This window comes from Tripterygium wilfordii, chromosome 11 (genome assembly GCF_013401445.1).
Source record: "Tripterygium wilfordii isolate XIE 37 chromosome 11, ASM1340144v1, whole genome shotgun sequence".
Classification (NCBI taxonomy): Eukaryota; Viridiplantae; Streptophyta; class Magnoliopsida; order Celastrales; family Celastraceae; genus Tripterygium; species Tripterygium wilfordii.
The window spans coordinates 595,154-616,604 of NC_052242.1; the positions used below are offsets into that span (position 1 = coordinate 595,154).

General features: G+C 38.0%; 5 protein-coding genes across 5 annotated transcripts; 3 read left to right on the forward strand and 2 right to left on the reverse strand.

Annotated features, from left to right (window-relative positions):
• The first annotated feature begins 4,143 nt into the window (after positions 1-4,143).
• On the forward strand, positions 4,144-6,884 carry LOC120009335 (wall-associated receptor kinase-like 1). Its single transcript, XM_038859890.1, has 2 exons — positions 4,144-5,161; positions 5,261-6,884. The coding sequence occupies exons 1-2, from the start codon at positions 4,339-4,341 to the stop codon at positions 6,454-6,456; spliced, it is 2,019 nt and encodes a 672-aa protein (XP_038715818.1). The 5' UTR covers positions 4,144-4,338; the 3' UTR covers positions 6,457-6,884.
• Positions 6,885-7,857: 973 nt separating this feature from the next.
• On the forward strand, positions 7,858-10,715 carry LOC120009337 (serine/threonine-protein phosphatase PP1 isozyme 9-like). The gene is made up of 4 exons (XM_038859892.1): positions 7,858-8,662; positions 9,143-9,702; positions 10,068-10,265; positions 10,353-10,715. Exons 1-4 carry the CDS (start codon positions 8,467-8,469, stop codon positions 10,374-10,376), a joined length of 978 nt encoding a protein of 325 aa, XP_038715820.1. The 5' UTR covers positions 7,858-8,466; the 3' UTR covers positions 10,377-10,715.
• An 860-nt stretch (positions 10,716-11,575) lies between these two features.
• LOC120009355 lies at positions 11,576-13,842 on the forward strand. Its single transcript, XM_038859912.1, has 2 exons — positions 11,576-11,785; positions 13,540-13,842. The coding sequence occupies exons 1-2, from the start codon at positions 11,615-11,617 to the stop codon at positions 13,606-13,608; spliced, it is 240 nt and encodes a 79-aa protein (XP_038715840.1). The 5' UTR covers positions 11,576-11,614; the 3' UTR covers positions 13,609-13,842.
• A 170-nt stretch (positions 13,843-14,012) lies between these two features.
• On the reverse strand, positions 14,013-17,293 carry LOC120009354. Its single transcript, XM_038859911.1, has 5 exons — positions 17,038-17,293; positions 15,855-16,213; positions 15,158-15,492; positions 14,833-14,993; positions 14,013-14,270 (listed from the first exon to the last, which is right to left on the reverse strand). The coding sequence occupies exons 1-4, from the start codon at positions 17,105-17,107 to the stop codon at positions 14,870-14,872; spliced, it is 888 nt and encodes a 295-aa protein (XP_038715839.1). The 5' UTR covers positions 17,108-17,293; the 3' UTR covers positions 14,013-14,270; positions 14,833-14,869.
• Positions 17,294-19,746: 2,453 nt separating this feature from the next.
• Positions 19,747-21,451, reverse strand: LOC120009488 (serine/threonine-protein phosphatase 7 long form homolog). Its single transcript, XM_038860101.1, has 4 exons — positions 21,298-21,451; positions 20,566-21,210; positions 20,352-20,452; positions 19,747-20,257 (listed from the first exon to the last, which is right to left on the reverse strand). The coding sequence occupies exons 1-4, from the start codon at positions 21,442-21,444 to the stop codon at positions 19,996-19,998; spliced, it is 1,155 nt and encodes a 384-aa protein (XP_038716029.1). The 5' UTR covers positions 21,445-21,451; the 3' UTR covers positions 19,747-19,995.

The window sequence follows — 21,451 nt, forward strand, 5'->3', positions numbered from 1 at the left end:
AATAAAAATTCTAACCTGCCATGATTAACACTTTGCGGAAGACAAGTGGATAAAACTCGGATAATAAACCACGAAGAAGCAAAACGAAAGACATGTCAATACTTTGGTGAATCACTCACTAAAGATGAGACCAATTTCATGAGAAGTTCCCTTCATTTTTCTTATTTTCTACTACAAAATTTTGACATTCAACTGGTGATTCCAGAATGAATTACTGAAATTTGTACTACAAATCTGCTTCCTCTATCTGGAGAGGGATATTTTTAGAGCTCTGTAGTTAATCGACATGACAAAGTTCTCAGTTGCCAAAAGACAAAACTTTCTAATAAACCCCCTTTTCCAAGAGTAAAACAGAAGCCACAATTGGTAGAAACAATGAATCCATTAATACCAGAGGAGGCTGAACCCTGAAAGCTATCAGCAGAAAACCCTATGAGCAGAATCGTTGTCATTGATTTGTCTCTCGAACCTATTGTTATGTATATCATACCTCAAGATATGAGTTTTTATTGCACCATAGAGAGTCCTCCGCAAGTCGATTAAAGCAGCGCCACCGGGCGCTCGAGCAGCCGAGCTAGAGAGCGACGGAGCCCGAAGAGAATGAACGCCCTTCCAAAACCGGGCCTGGACAGTGATGTAGATTGAGGCCCAACCCCAGCAACAAACAAGCCTAACTAGTTACTAGAAAACCTTTTGATTAATGTTAGGTTTGCCTAACTTATATACTGCTACTCAGGCCCTCAATCCACCGATGTGGGATTCACCTTCAATGTTTACATCATTCACACCCCCTACGACACGCCATTGCTACCCCCTCCGAGCCCCGGCTGACACGTGTTTTCGAAACCTGCTCTGATATAGATTGAGGCCCAAGCCCAGCAACAAGCAGACCTAACTAGCCACTAGAAAACTCATTGACTAATGTTAGGTTTGCCAAACTTATATACTGCAACTCAGACCCTCAATCTAGGGATGGTAAAAAAATCAGATCCGAGCATTATCCGCAGGGTATCCGATCCATTTAAAACCCGAAAACGATTCTATAGGTTTTAGAAACGGTTTTGGTTTTGATTTTCAAACCCGTCATAATTTAGGGTCGGGTTTGGTTTTTGATATCGGGTTTAGGGTACCCGAACCGTTTGATAAAAAGATCCATTATAGTAATAATATTATAAATCATTTATAAAGGTATACTACTAAGATACTAAATTATAATATGATAAAGTATATCAAAACGCATATAATTATAGAAGCATACTAATAAAACTATAAATTAGACTAATTTGAATTATAAAATCATAATTAATATAAATCACACTCAATATTAATTTATATTAATATAATCATCAAAGAAAAAATAAAAATATTAAAAGTTAAATGATAAACGGGTACTCGATGGTAAACGGTTATAGAATGGTTTCGGGTTTGAAAATTTAAATGGTTTTTTAAATGGTTTTGGAACGGTTTTGGTATTTCCTAATTGGAAGGGTACCCGACCCATTGTCATCCCTACCTCAATCCACCGATGTGAGATTCACCTTCGATGTTTACATCAGACAGTCATGTTAGGCTATTTTTATTTTTAAATGGGCTTTAAAAGCAGCCCATTTAGGTAAGGTTAATTGGCCCATTATTGAAGTTGTGGGACATGAAACAGTGGCCCATTATCAAGCACGGCCCGTTTAAGTCAGGCTCTCATTCTTGGTAAATAAATCGTAAATACAAATGCAGGTAAAATTAAAAGGACTCGGTATTTTTATTATTAGGAAGAAATACAAATTCAATTTTTATATCCTGCAATTACCAATTTACAATCAATAGTCACAAGGAAGCCAAGGACTAGGAGGATGTGAGATTTCGTTGCAGAGACAATATTTGGTATCAGCTTCACATCTAACGAACTGACAATAATGGGTATAGTCGTAATTTCCGCACAAGTCAAGGCAATCTCGGTCTTCTTTGCACCTCACCCTTGGATATGCATCGGTTGCCTGTAAAACACCTGTCAGATATCTTCATTTTTGTTAGCAGTGGAAGAAATTACAAATCCGAAACCAAGGAAATAGGCACCTTCATGAACAATAAAAAAAAAAAAACATCGAAATATATCCGGACAACATTGAGATGAATCGAACAAAACTGTCGATGAATCGAGACACAGACTAAACAAACAAACACAATTGGTCCAGATCAAGTGTCTTAGCTAACCAATCTTCCCAAGCTGCTCAAGATAACTGTATATATACATTTTAATATAAGTGAATGATTATATAATAAAACATAAAACACTTACATAAGCTAGAAACCAATATTAGGACCAACAAGAATGCCATTCTGAGTGGAGATTTCTCCATTTCTCCTATTTTCTTTGATATCTGGGAATTGGGATATGATTTTTGTGGCCACTTATATAGGCAGGAATTAAATTAATTACCATACATATCAATATTATCCCTAGCCTAAAAATAGGGGTACGTTATCAATTAATTTCTTAGATATCTATGAAAATATTTCAAAAAAATATATTAGGGGACTTATATAGTTATATAGGCAAGGAATTAAATTAATTTTCATATATATCAATATGTTTTTTCCCAGGCCTAATAAGTAATTTGTCGTATTTGCATATTCTCAAAAAATGCAAGAAAGTAAAAGCTATATGAAATTGTTTCAATTTGGCCAGCTAAATAGATATGTAGTTAATACCTCACCTTGAAAATTTTATTTACGCTACAACTTGCTCATCAAAACAACAACTATCATTCTTGTGACGCCTATTTCCCCTCGCAGTTTTTCTTCTGTAGGTAAATTTTTGGCCTGCGATTTTTCAATTAGTAGTTGATTTCGATCGTAGCTAAAAACATTTTTTTGTTGTGGTCGATTTTCACATATTAATCAAATTGATTAAAAAGTAAAAATATACATTAGACTCCATAATATAATACTTGTTGAATATTCTGTGACAAAAAATCCATATCACCATAATTAGTGGTGTAAAATTCAACCAAAAACCATATATAATGCCCATATATATATAAGCAAGTCATCCCTTTAGTGATTATCAAAAGCTTTCATTCTCACATCTGAGTCACTAGTTAGTTAGAATGATAAAGATAGTGTGTACCATCTTAGTGACAAGGTTCAAAAAAAAAAAAAACTTTCATTCTCTGATGGATCTGTTTCTATTTAAGGTATTTATATGGGCCATCATTTTCTCCAAAGGCCTAAGCCCAAGAAAAATATAATTAAAAGGGCCGGAATCATGGGCCTAATATGACAGTCCAGGCCTGCTTTTTGACGGGCATTCGGTCACTCTCCGTCTCCCCTTCAATTCCTCCGGGCTCCCTCGCTCCCCACCTTGCTCGGCTGCTCGCGCGTCCGCCGGCGCTGCGTTAATCTACTTGCGAATACTCTCTATGGTGCATTAGAAAGTCAGATGTTAAGGTATGTTATAGAACAATAGTTTCAAGAGACAAAAGAAAACAACGATTCTGCTTTGCAACAGGTAAAAGGATCAGCAGCACAGACTACACTTTTTTTTTTTTCTTATGATCTTGTTCAAATCATGTAGTTCAATTATTTTCTAATTAATCTGGATTAGTTCTTTGCACTCTCGTGTTTCTTGATCCAGCCAATTTAACTTTGTCTAGTTTAGCTATTGAGAATGTAATTGTGGGCTGATGTTCTCATTCTCTTGGATATTGTTCAAGTTATTTTCTGGTTAGGAAAGTTTTAAGACTTCATCCGATGAGATTGACACAACCCAAGTAACCAACCGAGTGACATATAAACAAATATCACACTACGAATATTTGTGCCAAAGAGTTAATAAATCCCGTGTGAGCCTTTGGTTCATAGCGAATAATATTGATTTGTAGTGTTGAGAGTGAATTTCTAACAACATGTGTTTTCTTTTTATATTGTTTTGTTTGAAGGAGACGGAATCAATCTTACAATTAGTGTAAGAATTTTGGTTACCACTAAGTCACAAAGATCTTCAAGATCTTATCTTTTATTATGATTGTGCTGAAATTGATTTGGCATTCAATTCGGTGCATCTGGCAGCCCTTTTTGTTGACTTTGAAAATTCTTGTCAAAGTCCACTCAAGGATTGTTCAAGTGTCCTCTCAACAAAAGCGGCATGAGAGCTGGTTTGAATTTTCCTGTGGAAAGTGGCAGAACTAGAAGTACCTCCACCAGATGTCCCTTTGTTGTAATAAGCATGCCCCAACTGCAATGGAACTCAGAGACGTATCCTCTTAGAATTCAATTAACTTAGTTCTTAACCTGCCATTTTTCACCAATCTCATCTGTGAGCCTAAGAAAGTTCAAAGTTCAATGGAGCTAATTTCCTTCTGCATCCTCTTCATCTTCCTCTCTCTTCTTCTTCTTCAATCATCATCAGGCCAACAATCCTACTATCACCAATCAACTGAGTATTGCAATGAAACTACTGCTCTATCAAAAGGGTACGTCTGTGATCGCCCTCAGATGTCATGCCAGTCCTTTGTAACCTTTCAGACCATGCCAGCCTATAATTCGCCTGCCACCATTGCCTCTATCTTAGGCTCAGATGCCTCCAGTATAGCTTCCATCAACAATGTACCGTCAAACTATAATTTTCCCAACAACAAATCAATCATAGTTCCGGTCTATTGTTCTTGTTCTGGCAATATCTATCAGCACTATGCTTCTTACACTATTCAAGCAGGCGACAACTATTCCCATATAGCCAATGAAGTTTACCCAGCCTTGACAACATGCCAGGCCCTGATCGGCCAAAACTATTATTACCCTGACATTATTCTGGTTGACGCAGAGTTAACAATTCCTATTAGATGTGTATGTCCAAGTGAAAATCAGACTGCTAATGGGGTGACTTCCTTGTTAGTCTATAAGGTGATGCTAGGGGATTCCATCAGATCAATTGGGGAGGCTTTTACAGTTAGTGAAAAAAGCATCTTCGAGGCAAACATGCTCTCTGAAAATGACTACATCTACCCTCGTACACCTCTACTGATCCCACTCAACAGCAAGAGTTGCAATGAAAATCCAGACAGTTTTTATTGCTATTGTCCCAATGGGTATCTTGCATCCCAAGAAGGCCTCCGTTGCATTCTGCGCAGCAAAAGACTTCCAACAAAATTGGCTGTCCTATTAGGTACGTAATCTCTAGTGGCGAAGATCAAGAGAACTTGAACTAATTTGCTGTTTGCCCTTACCATTCTTATGCACAAATTGTCTCGCTCATGTGCTGCAGGTGTTGGAATTGGTTTTGGATTCTTGTGTGTCTGTCTTATTGGTTACTATCTGTTTAGAGTCATAAAGGAAAGAAGAAATAAAATTCGGAAGGAGAAATTGTTTAAGCAAAATGGAGGCATATTGTTACAGCAACAGTTGGCATCTTATGGGACTACTGAGAAAGGAAAGGTATTCACTGAAGAAGAACTTCAAAGAGCAACAGACAACTACAACCAGAGTAGGTTGCTTGGTCAGGGAGGCTATGGCATGGTTTATAAAGGTATGTTACCCGATGGTAGCATAGTTGCTGTTAAGAGGTCAAAAGTGATTGACAGAAACCAAATTCAGCAGTTCATTAATGAAGTTGTCATTCTGTCACAAATAAATCATCGAAACATCGTGAAATTATTAGGCTGTTGTTTGGAAACCGAGTTTCCACTACTAGTATATGAATTTGTTCCTCATGGAACTCTTTCCCAGCATATTCATGGCGTAGATCAAGAATCCTCACTTCCATGGGAGCAGCGCCTAAGGATCGCATGTGAAGTGGCAGGAGCAGTATCATACATGCATTCTGCAGCTTCATTTCCCATCTTTCATAGAGACATTAAATCTTCAAATATACTGTTAGACGATAAATATAGTGCAAAAGTGGCTGACTTTGGAACTTCAAGACCAATGGCATTTGATAAAACTCACTTAACAACTGCAGTCCGTGGAACTTTTGGTTACTTGGATCCAGAGTATTTCCAATCAGGTCAGTTCACAGACAAAAGTGATGTTTATAGCTTTGGGGTTGTGCTTGTAGAGCTTCTGACCGGTGAAAAACCTGTATCCTTTTATAGAGTTGAAGAAGATAGAAATCTGGTTTCTTACTTCATTTCTTCAATGAAGGATGATAAACTACTGCAGATTGTTTATGCTCGAGTTGCAAATGAAGCTCGGAAAGAGGATCTTTACTCTATTGCAAAACTTGCAGTTAGATGTTTGAGATTGAATGGGAAAAAGAGGCCTACAATGAAAGAGGTAGCAATGGAGCTAGAAGGATTAATGAAGTCTCAGAAATGTTTACAGGTTGAACAGGGACCTGAGATATTGAGGAATGAACTGTCATTTCTACATTCTGTTGGTGAACCTGCAGAATATTCTACAGAGGAAAGCACTCTTCTTTCCTTAGAAATGGAACCTTCGACGATATCGCATGCATTGAGTTGATGTAGAAGACTAAATTATGGGAGTTGAGAGGAAGATGGTGTCGTTAAACAGCTCTCGTGCTCAAGACCCTCATATTTCTCGGCCAAAGACTCAACCTTTGGAGGTCTGTGATGGCCAATGTGGCATCCTCATGCTCCGTTTGATGTAATGCTGCTTGGGTTGCACAAGGGTGCGAAAGTTTCTCCAAGGCCATTTCTTCAACTCCTGCAGTGGCCTGTGGTACACTCAGAGCTATCTTTCTGGAGTGTTCATGGTGCTGAGGCTGGAAATTGAGCTTTTAGTATCTGCTGTCAATTGAATGACTCCTAGAGTAGTTTTGTGTATTGGTTTCCTTTAGTCTTGTGTCTACTGTTACTACTTTACTCATGATTTCTTGATTAATCTGACGTTGAGTTTCTGTGATTAAAACATGTTCTCAACCTAAACAATTTTTGACTTTCGCATTCTTTTATGGAGTCTACCTTTTCAATTGATTCATCATTCAAGCAGAGCTTAAAAAGCAGCTAGACACATTGCCAACCTCAGATCATGAATGAGTTTCCAACCAATTACACAAAAATATAACGCGTGACCATAAATGTATTGTTCTTAGTAAAAATCGAACTCAGAACTCCCGCGTACAGACGATTTGACATACAATTTGTAATCTATATATATATGAGCAATTTGTAGTCAAATCATGGAATCTTTAATTGTTTAGTTTATTCAATTACCTGATTGATCATGAATGTTCTCATCATCTAAACCAAAGTATAACTGATCAAGACAAAGTCCTAAAGACACCAAAAATTTCTGACGAAGGTATGAACAACTAATGAAAGTAGGGAGTTAAAAAAACCATACAAATCGAATCAACCGCTAGAACGATCAATTGATTGGTTATTTCAAACACAAAAAAATTACAAAGAATAGCCATTGACACCCTGAATGATAACCGACTGGCTAATATGTTATTTTCATGTAAAAAAAAACATAGCCATTGACACCCTGAATGAAAGGGAATCCAAAAGATCTTTTTTCGTATTAAATTTGTCTTTGACGTGGCATGCTATCATTTGTAAGAACCAATAAGAACAAAGAATAAAATAAATAAGCAATTATCGTGACTTGTCACTTGTGACTGGCTAATATGTTATTTTCATGTAAAAAAAAAAAAAAAAAAAAAATAGCCCTTGACACCCTGAATGAAAGGGAATCTAAAAGATCTTTTTTCGTATTAAATTTGTCTTTGACGTGGCATGCTATCATTTGTAAGAACCAATAACAAGAAAGAATAAAATAAATAAGCAATTATTTATCGTGACTTGTCACTTGTGAATGGACGTGATGGGTAGTCCTACGGTATAAAGTATAAACAGACTATTCAAAATACGCGGTTTTGTATGAGGGAGAGATTACAAGAGCAGAAACCTCCCATCATCCACTCCCTTTCCTTTGAAGATTTCAACTTGGGTGAATTTTCCTCAGAAATAGCTCAAGAGAAGATAAGGGAGACGAGCATGGAAACAGGCAAATGACAACCCATATTCAAATTTTGTTTATTTGTTCATATCATATATTGTAAATTTATCTCTATCTCCGTCTCTGTCTCTATCTCAACTTGCTTTCTTGTGTTTCTTATTTTCTTGATCTGTAAATAAATTTCGGCTCTCCGTGTTGACCTTCTTTGCACTCTCTTGCCATTTCTCTTGTCATTTCAACAGATTAAGCCCTTTTTTGTCATATCTTGGCTATTTAATCCCTTCATAATTCTAAGATACAAGTCTTTTCTGGAATTTCTCATATGGATCTACTCTCTCTTGTTCAAAACCTAAAAACTGTTTGATTTTTTTTGCCAACACCCAACAGGGACCCTTTTGTGCTCTTTATCTGTTGCTCTATTTTGCGAGAGAAATTGGCCAATTCTTGATCGAAAACCTTATAATCGAAAAGGCCCAAATCTTGATTGTTCTTCTGTGAAGAACTGGGTGTGTTGTTATTTTTTTTATTTATTTTTGGAATTGAAGGATAATGATGATGATAACGATGGAGGGAATGATGGATAAGGGAGTATTGGATGATATAATTAGGAGGCTATTGGAAGGGAAAGGAGGCAAGCAGGTACAGCTATCAGAGGGAGAGATCCGCCAACTATGCGTTAATGCTCGCCAAATCTTCCTTTCTCAGCCCATTCTAGTCGAGATTCATGCTCCCATCCGCATATGTGGTCAGCTCTCTATTTCCCTTGTTCCATTTTGGGACACTGTCTATTGTCTTTGATTATTTTTGGGAGACGACAAGAGAAGAATTATTAGAATAGATTTTGGAGCTTATAGTTTTGTTGATTTTTGAGAAATATGAGCAGTATTCCCATCTGGGTAGGCATAAATTCATAAGTTTGGATCTGGGTTTGTTAGATAAACTGGAGATGCATGAATGCACGAGGGCATCATTGGAGAACACCTTGAATTGAACCTTGAATCATACTCGTATTTGCTCAACATCAGATTCCAGCCCACATGCATGCCTTAAAAATGGCAATTTGATTGCTATGTGCAAGCGTCACTTGCTGCATATCTAGGGGATTTTATTGATTAAAGAGGGATACTGGCGCATATTACCATAACTAATGTGTTACTGTTCTTTTTAATTTCAGTTAGTTCTTGTTTCTCTGACGGGTATGTCTGTTGTCCGCTGCTCTCTTCAGGTGATATACATGGGCAATATCAGGACCTATTGAGGCTATTTGAATATGGTGGCTATCCACCTACTGCAAACTACCTCTTTCTTGGGGATTATGTAGATCGAGGCAAGCAAAGTTTGGAGACCATTTGTTTGCTCTTGGCCTACAAGATAAGATATCCTGACAGAGTTTATCTGTTGAGGGGAAACCATGAAGATGCGAAGATCAATCGTATTTATGGATTTTACGATGAGTGTAAAAGGAGATTTAATGTTAGGCTTTGGAAAATATTTACCGATTGCTTTAATTCTTTGCCTGTGGCTGCACTTATTGATGAGAAGATACTTTGTATGCATGGGGGGCTATCTCCGGAACTAGAAAATTTAGATCAAATAAGGGAGCTTCCGAGGCCAACTGAAATTCCAGATAACGGTCTTCTCTGTGATCTTCTTTGGTCTGATCCTGATCCAAAGCTCGAGGGCTGGGGACATAGTGACAGAGGTGTTTCATGTACTTTTGGTGCTGATAGGGTTGCTGAGTTTTTGGAGAAGAACGATCTTGATCTCATTTGTCGGGGTCATCAGGTACGCCAATTTGGTTTTAATGAGCTAAAGAGGAATTATGAACTACCTTATCTCTTGATACACATAACATGGAAGCCTTTACAAGCTTCCGTTATTATTCTTTTGAGTTGGCATTCCCCTCAGCTTGAACAAAGAAACTTACGCTTCCTGAATTTAGCTAACCCTACAGGAATACATTAACCTTGATTGAAACTCAATGAAATGCCATTCTAAATTTTGATGTTTAGAAGTACTTCTGGCTTTCTTATTAGCCATCTACCGACTGAACCATCTAAAGGTTGTGATAGATTTCCTTGCATTGATGACTCTTTTCTACAAAGAAGCATGATGACTTATTTTTTCATCTTGTTGCCGTCAAATTTCAGGTGGTAGAGGATGGTTATGAGTTTTTCGCCAAACGAAGATTGGTCACAATATTCTCAGCTCCAAACTATGGCGGGGAGTTTGATAATGCCGGTGCTCTATTGAGTGTCGATGAAGGTCTAGTGTGTTCCTTTGAGATATTGAAACCAGTTTTTGAGACTAAAGCGTCACCTGGTGGTTCAAAGGGGACTCTCAAGAAGGTATACATATCAATGGATAAAACTTTTATTCTGTGATGAGAAAATTTCATCTCCTCATTGCCCTTTTCTTCTTTCCTACTTTCACAGGTTCCTAAAGCTGGGAGGGTCTAAAGTTTGGAGTATGGGAGAAGCATTTCAGTTTTAGGAGATTTCGAGAGCTCGATTCGTGCCAGAGATTACTTGTTCACATGCTGCTTGCCAAAGAAGAAGCCTTTCCTATCATTGAAGCTTGTCGATAACTCGAGTCACGATTGAAATCAGTATAGGAAATCTGTAAATCCACAGCACACCATGCTGTCTTTTTGTTCAGGAAATGAAATTTTGCATTGTCTACGGCCCCCGCCGCCCCCCCCCCCCCCACCCCCACTTGTTGCATTGTGTGATGAACTTGTTATATTATGAATATGTGAGTAATGGTTGAGGATGGTATGCCTTGATCTTTTTGTCCAAGGATATTTGTACATTCTACCTTCAAGTTTGCCATGAAAAATCTTCTTATTGATCCAGTACATCCAAATATGAGCTAATTAGTTAATTGTCGTGACTACATTTGTTATAACTTGTCTCTCATATCGGTTAAGTATAAGTCATCAATATGGTTTATAACTAAAGATTCAATCATTCAAGCTTTTGTAAAGATAGAACTTTGCAAGCAGACAATACCCCTCATTCTTTTTTGGAATTATACGTCCATCGTAAATTGCACAGATAAATTATTCAAAGGTCTTGACACACCACCTTGTATACTGATTAGATGTACCATAACCAATAAGATGGTATTAATTTATGAGCGGTTGGTGACAATACATGGATAGTTGAGAATGACCTCATATACTGATTAGATGTACCATAACCAATAAGATGATGTCAATTCACGAGCGATTGGTGACAATACATGAGTAGTTGAAAATGAAGATAAGCATACATCAATTGCATGTGAATTGACCCATCCTATTGATTTTGGTGCATCACATTAATGTATGACGTGATGTGCCAAGATGACTGAATAATTACGGCTCTTTCACGTTAATACTAATAATAATTTAAAATTAAAATAAGTGTAGCCCTACCTCAAGTTGGGTTTCTACTTTCTAGTGACAAAATGCCACCAAATGGACAATCAAAAAGTACCACAGGTTAAAATTTTAGGGTAATAATTGAATATACCATAAACTCTAGGGGGTCAAAGTGCTATTTTTCGTTTTTTCTTTTGGCCACCGCGTTTGAATTTTTCAAAGTCAAATCAACCAATGAGAGGAAGACTAGTCAAGCCATCGTCGGGTTTTTTTTTTTTTGGGATATAAATAAGGATCAATCGATGAATCGAAGAATCGGAAATTGAATCGGAGATGGCAAGGAGAACCGGAGCGAGTGGGGGAATCGGAGGGAACAAGAGGAAAGGTAATGAGTCGGCGCTGACTCGGTCCGTGAATGCAGTCTTTGACTTCCTGAGATTCGCAGAGTTCGAGATCCTATTCGTTCTCTTCTTCGTCGTTGCTTTCATCATCTTCAAAGATCTCGTCGGTTTTTCTTTCTCTAATTCTCTGTATATACATCTACTTCTTTTCTGCTGCTTTTGTTGTTAGCGGTTTAGCATATATCTGTTGGAGTATGTGTGTTTGGCATGGTTTGCATGTGTATTGACACACATGTTAAGTAGTTCCTATGAATCACATTTCCGGCACCGGAATTCGAAATAGGTGAAGTGTTGAGATTGTGACTGTACTCAAAAGCTGCTGAAGTATTCATCCGTAAATGTTTCTACTAGTTTTTAATTGATCACTAATAAGCTTTTCCCTACAATTTTAAGATTATATGGAGGAAGATAGAGGACTAATTAAGTAATTAGCAATCTAGGTGAATGGTGATAATTGCATTAGGAGTTTTGTGAGTAAGAGTTTAAAATTACGAAATCTTAGGATTCTTAGCATAGTTTTTTATGCTCAAAAGAAGAAATTAAAAAAGGGGGAAGAATTGTAGAAAAATCTACAGAAAGATTAAATTAATGAAATAATATGTTATGAATGCAAAGAATGAGTGGAGAATTTAAATGATCTTGTTAGTTTCTGTCTTCATGGTTTTGATTAACTTGCTGGTAGGATTTGGAAACTAGCAAGAACATGGAAACATCTCATTACCTGTTATGATTGCTGTGAATTGATGCACCTTGTTAATGATTTGCCTCAAAATATGTGCCAGATTGTTAGTAGTTTTTACAATAAACTTGATACATGCTTGCTGCGGAGAGAACTGTAGTGTAATTGACCAGGAAAGTGGAGTGTGAAATAATCATGTGCGTGTATACCGTATAGCGCCATATAAAATGCAGACAATTTCTAAAAAGTTCCCAATTGAAAGATGCATATTGTGGAGATATTTTAGCTAGCCACCTCTGGCATCTTGCAGAGTAGTTGTCTTCTATTTTATTTAAACATGTTCTACATGGCCCTGTAATTGGTTGTAAAGAAAAATGACCAGGAAAATACAAACTAAGTTGAGGTTGAGGACCAACTTTTTCTGTTTTCTGGTGATGAGAAGAACAAATAATCCAAACCCAACTTAATTAAATGATGACACTGGAGTTAGTTGACATTTGTTATTGGCACATTATGAAAATCTTTTATCTCGTCTTCCTCTTCTTCTTTTTTTCTTTTTTCCCCCTCTTTGACTTCCTTTTTCTTTTCATTTCCACGTGCATTCTTTTCATTTTCAGTGCATCTGATTCTTCACCGTCTTATTAGGAAAATAATTGGAGGAGAATTTTGAGAAAGCTAATTAGTTAGAGTGAATGCACATCCTATTTAACTGGCAATTAGTTAAAGGGTCAATTGTTTTAACCACTCATAGTTGTTGATGTGTTAATCTCCGCTAGTGGGTTTGAGTACATTGCCCTTGAATTTGGATCTTCCCCTGCATCAGTATTGCTGGATATTGTTGTGAACTCTTTAGCCTTAATTTTACATTGTTTACGGAAATGCTAACACGTTACGGGATTCCATTGCTCCCACACATGAAAGTGCATAACCTTATCATGTGCAGTACTTCAAATTGTGCACACGATTTAGGTCATCCACTCGCTTCACTAAAAATCATCATATCTGATTGAAGCCATCCCCATTTAAGTGTAACTATAATCTATTCTTAATTAGCAGTCTTCCTTCTCCATATTCTTTCTTCTGACCGACATGACCAAATTATCCATGGACATTTATTGTTTGTCTTGTATAAATTTTGTTATCGCATGTACTCATCTAGTTGTATGATTGGATTGCAGACGTCAAGACCTGAATACAATCAAATCCTTGTAAGGAAGCCTGGCGGGGGAGGTTGGTGGCCTTCCTAAAAGATATTAAAGAAAGAGTTTGGGTTCAAATTAAGTACTTTATCCATGAATGTAAATTGCGTGAAGGGTTTACTACCATGAGCTCGAGCTCGAGCTCGGCTTCTTATTTGTTCCCTGATTTTCTTTGCATCTCTTTTTGTATTTCCGCATGATCAAATTTGAGGCTTCTCTTTTGTTTTTACAATTTAAGTTTCCAGGAATAGATTTGTGTCTTGATATGCTTTGATATTATTAGCATGATTTTCACGTACTACTCAACATGAAGCTATATTAAGATACACTTTAGATTCCTTTCCCCAACCGTTTTCGTTCACCGGCATCTGAAGTTTTTTTTTTCCCCTGAGGGCTGGGTTTGAGATAAATTCTTGCATGGTTCTGGTTTAATAAACTCTCTTACCAAAGGATATCAAATCCCCCATAGGAGCCTTAAAGTGTCCCTTCTATATTATGACAAGATAATCCTTGTACAGACATAACATTGATAAAAAGATAATCTTGAACATACAATGCCATTATTGTCCACCCGCATGGCGACCAATTCTTCATAAACCAGATGCTCATAACTCCTTTAGAGGGCACGGAAAAGGATGGAACTTGGTTAATGTTCGCAAATCAACAGCTTGTTTGCAGCTCAAAACCTTGCAGATATATGAGTAGTATGTCTGCATTTATAACCGAGAAATGTATGTAAGCTTACAGCACTAAGAACTTCGGCCAAAGAAGGAACAAGAAAAAGAAAATAATAGAGAACAGTTATTGATTTATTGATGAGTTCATCAAAGATCTTGACAACGATGACCAAAAGAACAGAAGAGGTACAGATGAATATATCATGATCCTTACATTTGCGGGCAGGGAAAGCACCAACGTAACACTAAAAAGGTTTCTGAAAAACTTATAGATAGGAATCATATTCATCATCAAACCATTATTTGCATACATTTTGGGGTTTGCCAAATGAACCAATAAGAACCTGCTCCTTTGCCATTCATTCCAGCCAAGAGAAAATGAGGGGGAAAATTTTGTGCTGAGAGATAGCGTCCAAATTAGAGGTCAATTGATGAAGTTTTATAATTCACACAAAGAATGGCTAAAAAATGGAAGAGAACTAGAGAAGTCAAGGAAGGTATATTCGACACTGTAACTAAGGACTCCAATATGTGAAGAAATTAATCCACAATTCAGAGAGGAACAAATAACAAAAAATAAAAAAGCATCACTTACCTGTAAACTAATCCAAAGTCCATTTATATGGGAACATTCATTTTCGGACTCCTTTCCTATTTCCTTTATTAGTAGGAGAGTTGGGGTTGTTGCCTTCTAGTCTCCTCACAGTTCGTTGAATAGCTGCTAGCTTTTGACGCTGGTTGCGGGTCTTCCTCTGACTACATGGTCCATAAAATACATATACATTACTCACTGACGCCAAAGTAACAAGGGAAAAAAACCATCAACTGTTTATTAATTAATCAAGTTTTAATTTCTATTAAAATAAAATGGAATCCAAGTTCTATGTCGCGTTGATAATGACAAGATATTTCAACATTACCTCACAAACAGCAATCCTGCTGTGAGAACCATCCCTCCAACGGCCCAAGAAACTCTCCCCCGAAACTGCATATCCTCCACCCACTGCTGGAAATCTTTTACCACCTCTCCTTTTGAAGCTCTCTTGTTCTTGGACACCTCAGACTTCCTCCATGAATTAGAAATAGAATCTAGACTAGCTTTACCGCCATAACAAGATGTTTCCTCAGTGCCAAAGTCTATCCCGTCAGACAATTTAACAGAAAAACCAGCAGCTTTGCAGAGTTCAGTGCCATTGGAGACCCATTCAGCAACTCCACCACAAACAAAGTCGTTCACCCCACAAGGTGCAAGAACCTGACAGGAAAAGATCCTATCAGGACATACAGTTTTTCAAGAATACAGAAGAAAAGTAACGCTAGGCACCTCGCGATTGTAAAATAGGTATGCAGAAGAGAGAAATGTGTATTAAACTAATTCATAGACACTATTTCACTAGCCCACCTAGTTCGGGAGCTTCTGACATCATTGGTTGGCAAGAAGCACTGGGATAATAAATTATGATCACCTCCTTAACCGAAAGGATGTTTCAAATCAATTATCAAACCTAAAGAGGTATCACTTGGAGTCTTACTCAAATTCTTGTGTGATCACAAATAGATTAAATTATCGCACTTTATATGAAAAGGCTAGTCTAGGAATCAAGATATCAAACTCACCTGTGCCTTGGCATCCATAGAGAAATAAGCATCGGCGCAAGCTTGATAGACTCTGTCACAAAAAGATGCACATATAAGAGGAGGTCCCTTTTGAACACCAACTCGTGGATCACATATGGAACACTCCAATAATTCCCATAACTGCAAGCACTCTTGGCTGGCTTCCCCAGAAGAAGCCAGCATCCTAATAGATAGCAAAGCTGGATGTGTTTGAGATACGTCACAGCAAGTCCTTCCACGGAATACCCTACATAAGGTCAAATCTTTGGAACCCTTGCCTACTCTTTTTGGCGGTTTACCTTCAGACGTGAATGGTGGAAAACGGCCCCCTTGAGAAATGCAGACTCCATCAGATTTTGCTGCATAAACATAAAATGAAGTAATTCAATAAGTTAAAGCTGGAATGCAATAGTTACAATAATGAAAGCAAAACTGCTACACTAGGGAACAAATGAACCTTTTGTGGGGCCTTTCTCTTGGTGGTGCCGATTCAATGAGTTTGAAATCGTACCATAGAAACTCAATAAAGATTAAAGAAAAATAAATAAGACAAGATGATAACTGAAGCAATGTGAACTAGGGCACCGAGTGACAACCTAGTGCCTTAAAGAGACCTTAAGGTTAAAGACCTGCCGGCACAAGATCTTCAACACGAAGCCAGAAGCCAAGACACATTTAGAGGAAGCAGAGTTACTTATGCAGCATGTTTTACTATGTGATGCACACACAAGGATGGGATATGTTACTAATCCCAATTCACAATACAGTAGAGGATATGATAATTGGAACAATTTACACTAACATTTTAAAGTTTCCATTATATTAGGCTCTTAACAACTGGAATCACCAGCACAACATTCAATAAATGTTAAGGGACATCACAAAGCAAATCCTCTTCATGCGATGAGCATAAAGCTTCAATCTTTCGCAAAAGTTCATCAGCTAATCATTCCTTTCCTCTATTTTTCCAATCCACCAACTCAATCAACAGGCAACACGAGAATCTCACAAAAGCAGTGAAATCATTACGGGAAAAACTCAAAACATGAATAGAACAAATATACCTCAAACGAGAACTCATGAATTGATTACATATACGGAGTTTTATCAAAGATTTGATACCCAGAAAAAGGATCCACCAAATTCAATGTAGAGAATAATCACAAAATAACTGGGAACTCACCAGATGAAATTGGGACTAAAATATTCGGGAGGAGCAGCAAAATCCAGAACCCACAGTTCGTTCTCTTCATATTCCGTTTTGGATTCAGAAGCCAAGTAAAGTATAATCAGAAAATGTAAGAGAAGGGAAAATCAGTACCTACAGGCTACAGTCTACGGAGAATGAACAAGACGACATGGGAACTCCATGGTCTACAACGACCCGAACGCGATGAACCGAATCTCGCTTTTGTCCGTGCGGACTGGGGAGTCTGACTTTCTTGGTCTCTTGTTTCCTCAGTCTCCTGTTTTATTATATTATTTATTCAATTTAATTTTTACATTTTCCTAGACAAGAACGATATATTTTATTTCATTCTCATTACTCAATAAATTTAATTTTGACATTTAAAGTGAATTTTATTTTCCTTTTTTAAGAGTAAAAAATTTCATTTTTCATGATTTTCATTGATGCTGAAGATCCAAATTGAGATATTTTCTATGTTTTATAAATCGGAAAACTAAAATAGCTCTTTCTCAAGGTCGTAAAGGTGGTGGTGTTGGTGACAACAAGAAGTCAAGAACATTGTTGAGAACGTTGATGAGAAAGTCATAGAGTTTACGGTCGTTATGTCAAAAAGTAAACATGATGAACAACTCAAAATAATGTTGAACTGCATGCAATATGAGTATATGACTAACAGATTTGGCCCAAAAGTGATGCAAGTGTAGGGGAAACAATCGCCGCAAGACTAGCACTAGCCACTAGAATGCAGTAAGGACAAATTAGGGTTAGATGATAAACCTCAAGCTTCCTAATAAGTGGTTTCGTTAGCAAATCTCGGACAAGTTCTTCGACATTGTTTATGTTCTTCAAATGGAAAGATTAGATGAAAAAGGTTTCACCTTTGTGTTAAGATAATGGGTTGATAGAGAAGTTTCGTGTTTCAATATGAGAAATGAGTTTCAAAATATATTACAAAACAAATTTTTGAATTCACAATATATCAAATTTCAAAAAAAATCATATGGACAAGCTGAGTTGACATGACACCTTAGCTTGAAAAGTATTGGTAATATATTATTTGGGCTATTTAGGGCTATATAGCGGGACCGGTAAAGGACCGTGGTTGGAAGTGGGTTCTTTCAGGAGATGCTTTGTCTGCAATTAATGCTATGAACAATCCCCTTGCTTTGTCTGTAAACTGGTGCAGTAGCTGGTTGGCAATTCATGTGGAGCACAATGAATGACATCGTGGGGAAGTAAAAGGCCAATGGTCTAGACGTCTAGTCCCTCTTGCGACTACAACATATGAAATATGAAGGATGTTCTATCCGATTGAACCACATTGTACCGTCAAGCATCTTCATGAAGGTTCTCGAGCAGACAGGAAGGCCATGTGTAAACACAGTAAAAATTATATTATCCCTCCAATGAGATGCTGACATGTCTCACTTTAATGACCAAAAAAATATGACCGCACTAGAAATTCATCAGTCAATCAATCGAGATGCCATCTCGGGACAGCTTTACAAACATCTCTTCGGAAAAACATCTCTTCGGAAAACCCCATGTGACCAAACACCTCAGGAAAACGAGGGGCGATCATCACCGAGCAGTAAAAGATTAAAGGAACACGCGACACAAATAGACCATCACCGCACCTAGTTATTTTTACTTACGTACCAACTCATGAAGAGTTTTTTACGAAAATAACAATTTGAGTATAAATAATTACGTATATGATTTTCGGGAGAAAATATTTACCAAAATAACAATCCACGCCATCGAAGATGGCGTGATTAGCTTTACGTTTTTACAATCACGCCATCGGAGATGGCGTGATTGTATTTAGGAGAATCACGCTATCATTAGTGGCGTGACTCTCATATATAATAGAGTCACGCCACCATTGGTGGCGTGACTCTCATATTTAGGAGAATCACGCCACCAATGGTGGCGTGACTCTCATATATAGGAGAGTCACGCCACCAGTGGTGGCGCGACTCTTCTAAATACATGACCACGAACCCGAAACCTGTTAACAAACACCACATAACATACACAACAACACTCAAGATAAATCCAGCATAGACTAACTATGAACACCAACCCAATACCTGTTAACAAACATCACATAACAACTCAAGATAAATCCAGCATAGACATGCTCTAACCATCAATACAGGACATGCACAACAAACAAAATAAATCTAACATAGACATGTCTTGCTTGCATCCATCCAATCAAATATTTGGAAAAGAAAAACATAAAGTAGATAATTCAAACAACAATAAAAACCAAAAGATGGTAAATATCATATGGTCCGGTGCCTAGCCCATGTCGTAGGAGTGGTAGATTGACCAGGCTCATCTTGTGTCAACTGTGAGGCATGCATTGTAAAGTCAGGTGCACGAGAAACACGAGTACGTATATGTGATGGACCTCCTGGATGCCTACGACGATGCTGGGGTGTAGCTTCCACATTGCCTATAATCTCCTCAAATCGATTACCCTCACCAACCTCTTCCAGAATGTCGCGGCAAGACCCCAACCAATTAGTTGCAATGGAAGCGGCGGACTCATTTACTGCATCACGTAATGCATTAGCAGCTCTTCTCGCTCCCGCCAATGCCAAAGTAGCCTGCATTAGTAGATGTTACATCATAATATAATTTAAATAGTATGAAAGAAATATGAAATTATTTAAATATGTATCACTCTTCGTAGTCGACCCCCCTGAGGCGCATAGTCAAGATCTGCAAGTCGTCTCACTGTCGATGGAGCACCAATAACCCGTCTAGTTATCGAGAAATACCAATGCATATACTCGTCAATGCTCGTTCGAGGGAATCGCTCCTGTGCGATTTGGCTAAGTCTATCATCCCATTGTGCTATCCATGTGGCATTTTGGATACTCCAATCCACATCACCGCGACCTCGCCTATTCAGATCATGCAATTTTTCGTTGGTATCCACTAGATGCGGGCATGCTGCGTAATACCAAATTGCCTCATCACACGATCCGGGCAATGTAGCTCTATCATCTCAAAACAAATCAATGGCACTACAGCTCTCCATACTCTGCTTCCTCCAATACATACTACAGGTGCATCCATAAGTCTGGCAGCTGTATAAGGCATCCACTGTACCTGATGAGGTTCTTGTTGATCCAACTCATCTCTAGCAAAGATAAGGACTTGCCTTGGAGATCTTCTATAAGTCCGATTTCCCCGCCAACTATAATAACAAATTTTCAATAAACTTGGAAACATATGTATATCATTGATAAAGTAAATACATAATTTATCTACAGCACATAAATAAAAATTACCTGGCACCAAGTGGACGAGGCGGCTCGTCTGGAAGTCCTGCGGGTGGATCCAATGTACGCATTCCTGGTCGACATACATGTAACCTCTCCCATGACCATAACTGTAAAACAAATTTTAACAAAAAAGAATATTTATTTTTTTCTTGTTGATCCAACTAATGATATTTTAATATGTCAACTATCGAAATATGTATATATATGTTTCATTCATTACCTGAAGTAATAGGCCACAACCTCCTATCGTACGAGCACTGCCCATACAACCTCGACATAGGTTTCGATATAAACAAGCCAATACTGCTCCTCCCCAGCTATACATTGAGGTCTGCCGAAGATCTGCTAGGAGAGGTAGGAAAATGAGGGGTATGCTATCACCCGTCGTGGCCGGGAAAAGAATGCTCCCAAACATGGCTAATATGTAAGCTCTAGCATATTGTTGCAAGACCTCCTCAGGGGCATCATCAATTGGAGGATTATTTTCACCAAAATGCAGAACTAACCATGACAACGATAAAGATGCCCCCTCCCTCTCCGTACTCAGTGCGACCCTACCTAGTAATCGCAACATCACATCATCCCAATCATATATCCCAGTACCAGTCACAACTGGTCCATCAACCCTAAGGCCCAATAATATAGCAACGTCCTTCAGTGTTATCGTCATCTCCCCAACACGGAAGTGGAAGGTGTGGGTTTCACGCCTCCATCGCTCGACTAACGCAGTTAAGAGGCCATTATCAAGTTTTATATTACCTATTTGTGTGATACCATAGAAACCAGCCTGGATCACATAGTGTCTAACGCGTGCATCCAAGCTCCAAAACACGTGCTGCCTAAATCTTATTGGCACTCCTGTATCCTGTATAAAATGATTTCAATGAATAATATATACATATATTTTGATAAGATATGCATGATTTGATAAAAATTTAAATCAAATTTTCACCTGTCTCCGCCACACATCCTCTGACCGGTGGTTTGCTTGCATGTATAGAATGGAACGATCATCCGGCCCAGGATGATCCTCCCTCAAATCGCGGACAACGGGAGTCCCTGAATGACTCGATGATCGACCACCCCGTGTCCGCGCCATATGTCAA

Excerpts from the sequence above, each read along its gene's own strand:
- LOC120009354 (XM_038859911.1), bottom strand. The coding sequence starts at position 17,107 with ATGAAGAGAACGAACTGTGGGTTCTGGATTTTGCTGCTCCTCCCGAAT. Across the intron at positions 15,493-15,854 it reads CTATGGATGCCAAGGCACAG|GTTCTTGCACCTTGTGGGGT; the intron begins GTGAGTTTGATA and ends TTTTCCTGTCAG. Across the intron at positions 14,994-15,157 it reads GCAGGATTGCTGTTTGTGAG|TCAGAGGAAGACCCGCAACC; the intron begins GTAATGTTGAAA and ends TGGACCATGTAG.
- LOC120009337 (XM_038859892.1), top strand. The coding sequence starts at position 8,467 with ATGATGATGATAACGATGGAGGGAATGATGGATAAGGGAGTATTGGAT. Across the intron at positions 9,703-10,067 it reads TCATTTGTCGGGGTCATCAG|GTGGTAGAGGATGGTTATGA; the intron begins GTACGCCAATTT and ends GTCAAATTTCAG. Across the intron at positions 10,266-10,352 it reads CAAAGGGGACTCTCAAGAAG|GTTCCTAAAGCTGGGAGGGT; the intron begins GTATACATATCA and ends CTACTTTCACAG.
- LOC120009335 (XM_038859890.1), top strand. The coding sequence starts at position 4,339 with ATGGAGCTAATTTCCTTCTGCATCCTCTTCATCTTCCTCTCTCTTCTT. Across the intron at positions 5,162-5,260 it reads AAAATTGGCTGTCCTATTAG|GTGTTGGAATTGGTTTTGGA; the intron begins GTACGTAATCTC and ends CATGTGCTGCAG.
- LOC120009488 (XM_038860101.1), bottom strand. The coding sequence starts at position 21,444 with ATGGCGCGGACACGGGGTGGTCGATCATCGAGTCATTCAGGGACTCCC. Across the intron at positions 21,211-21,297 it reads AGGATGTGTGGCGGAGACAG|GATACAGGAGTGCCAATAAG; the intron begins GTGAAAATTTGA and ends CATTTTATACAG. Across the intron at positions 20,453-20,565 it reads GTTGTGGCCTATTACTTCAG|TTATGGTCATGGGAGAGGTT; the intron begins GTAATGAATGAA and ends TTTGTTTTACAG.
- LOC120009355 (XM_038859912.1), top strand. The coding sequence starts at position 11,615 with ATGGCAAGGAGAACCGGAGCGAGTGGGGGAATCGGAGGGAACAAGAGG. Across the intron at positions 11,786-13,539 it reads TCATCATCTTCAAAGATCTC|ACGTCAAGACCTGAATACAA; the intron begins GTCGGTTTTTCT and ends ATTGGATTGCAG.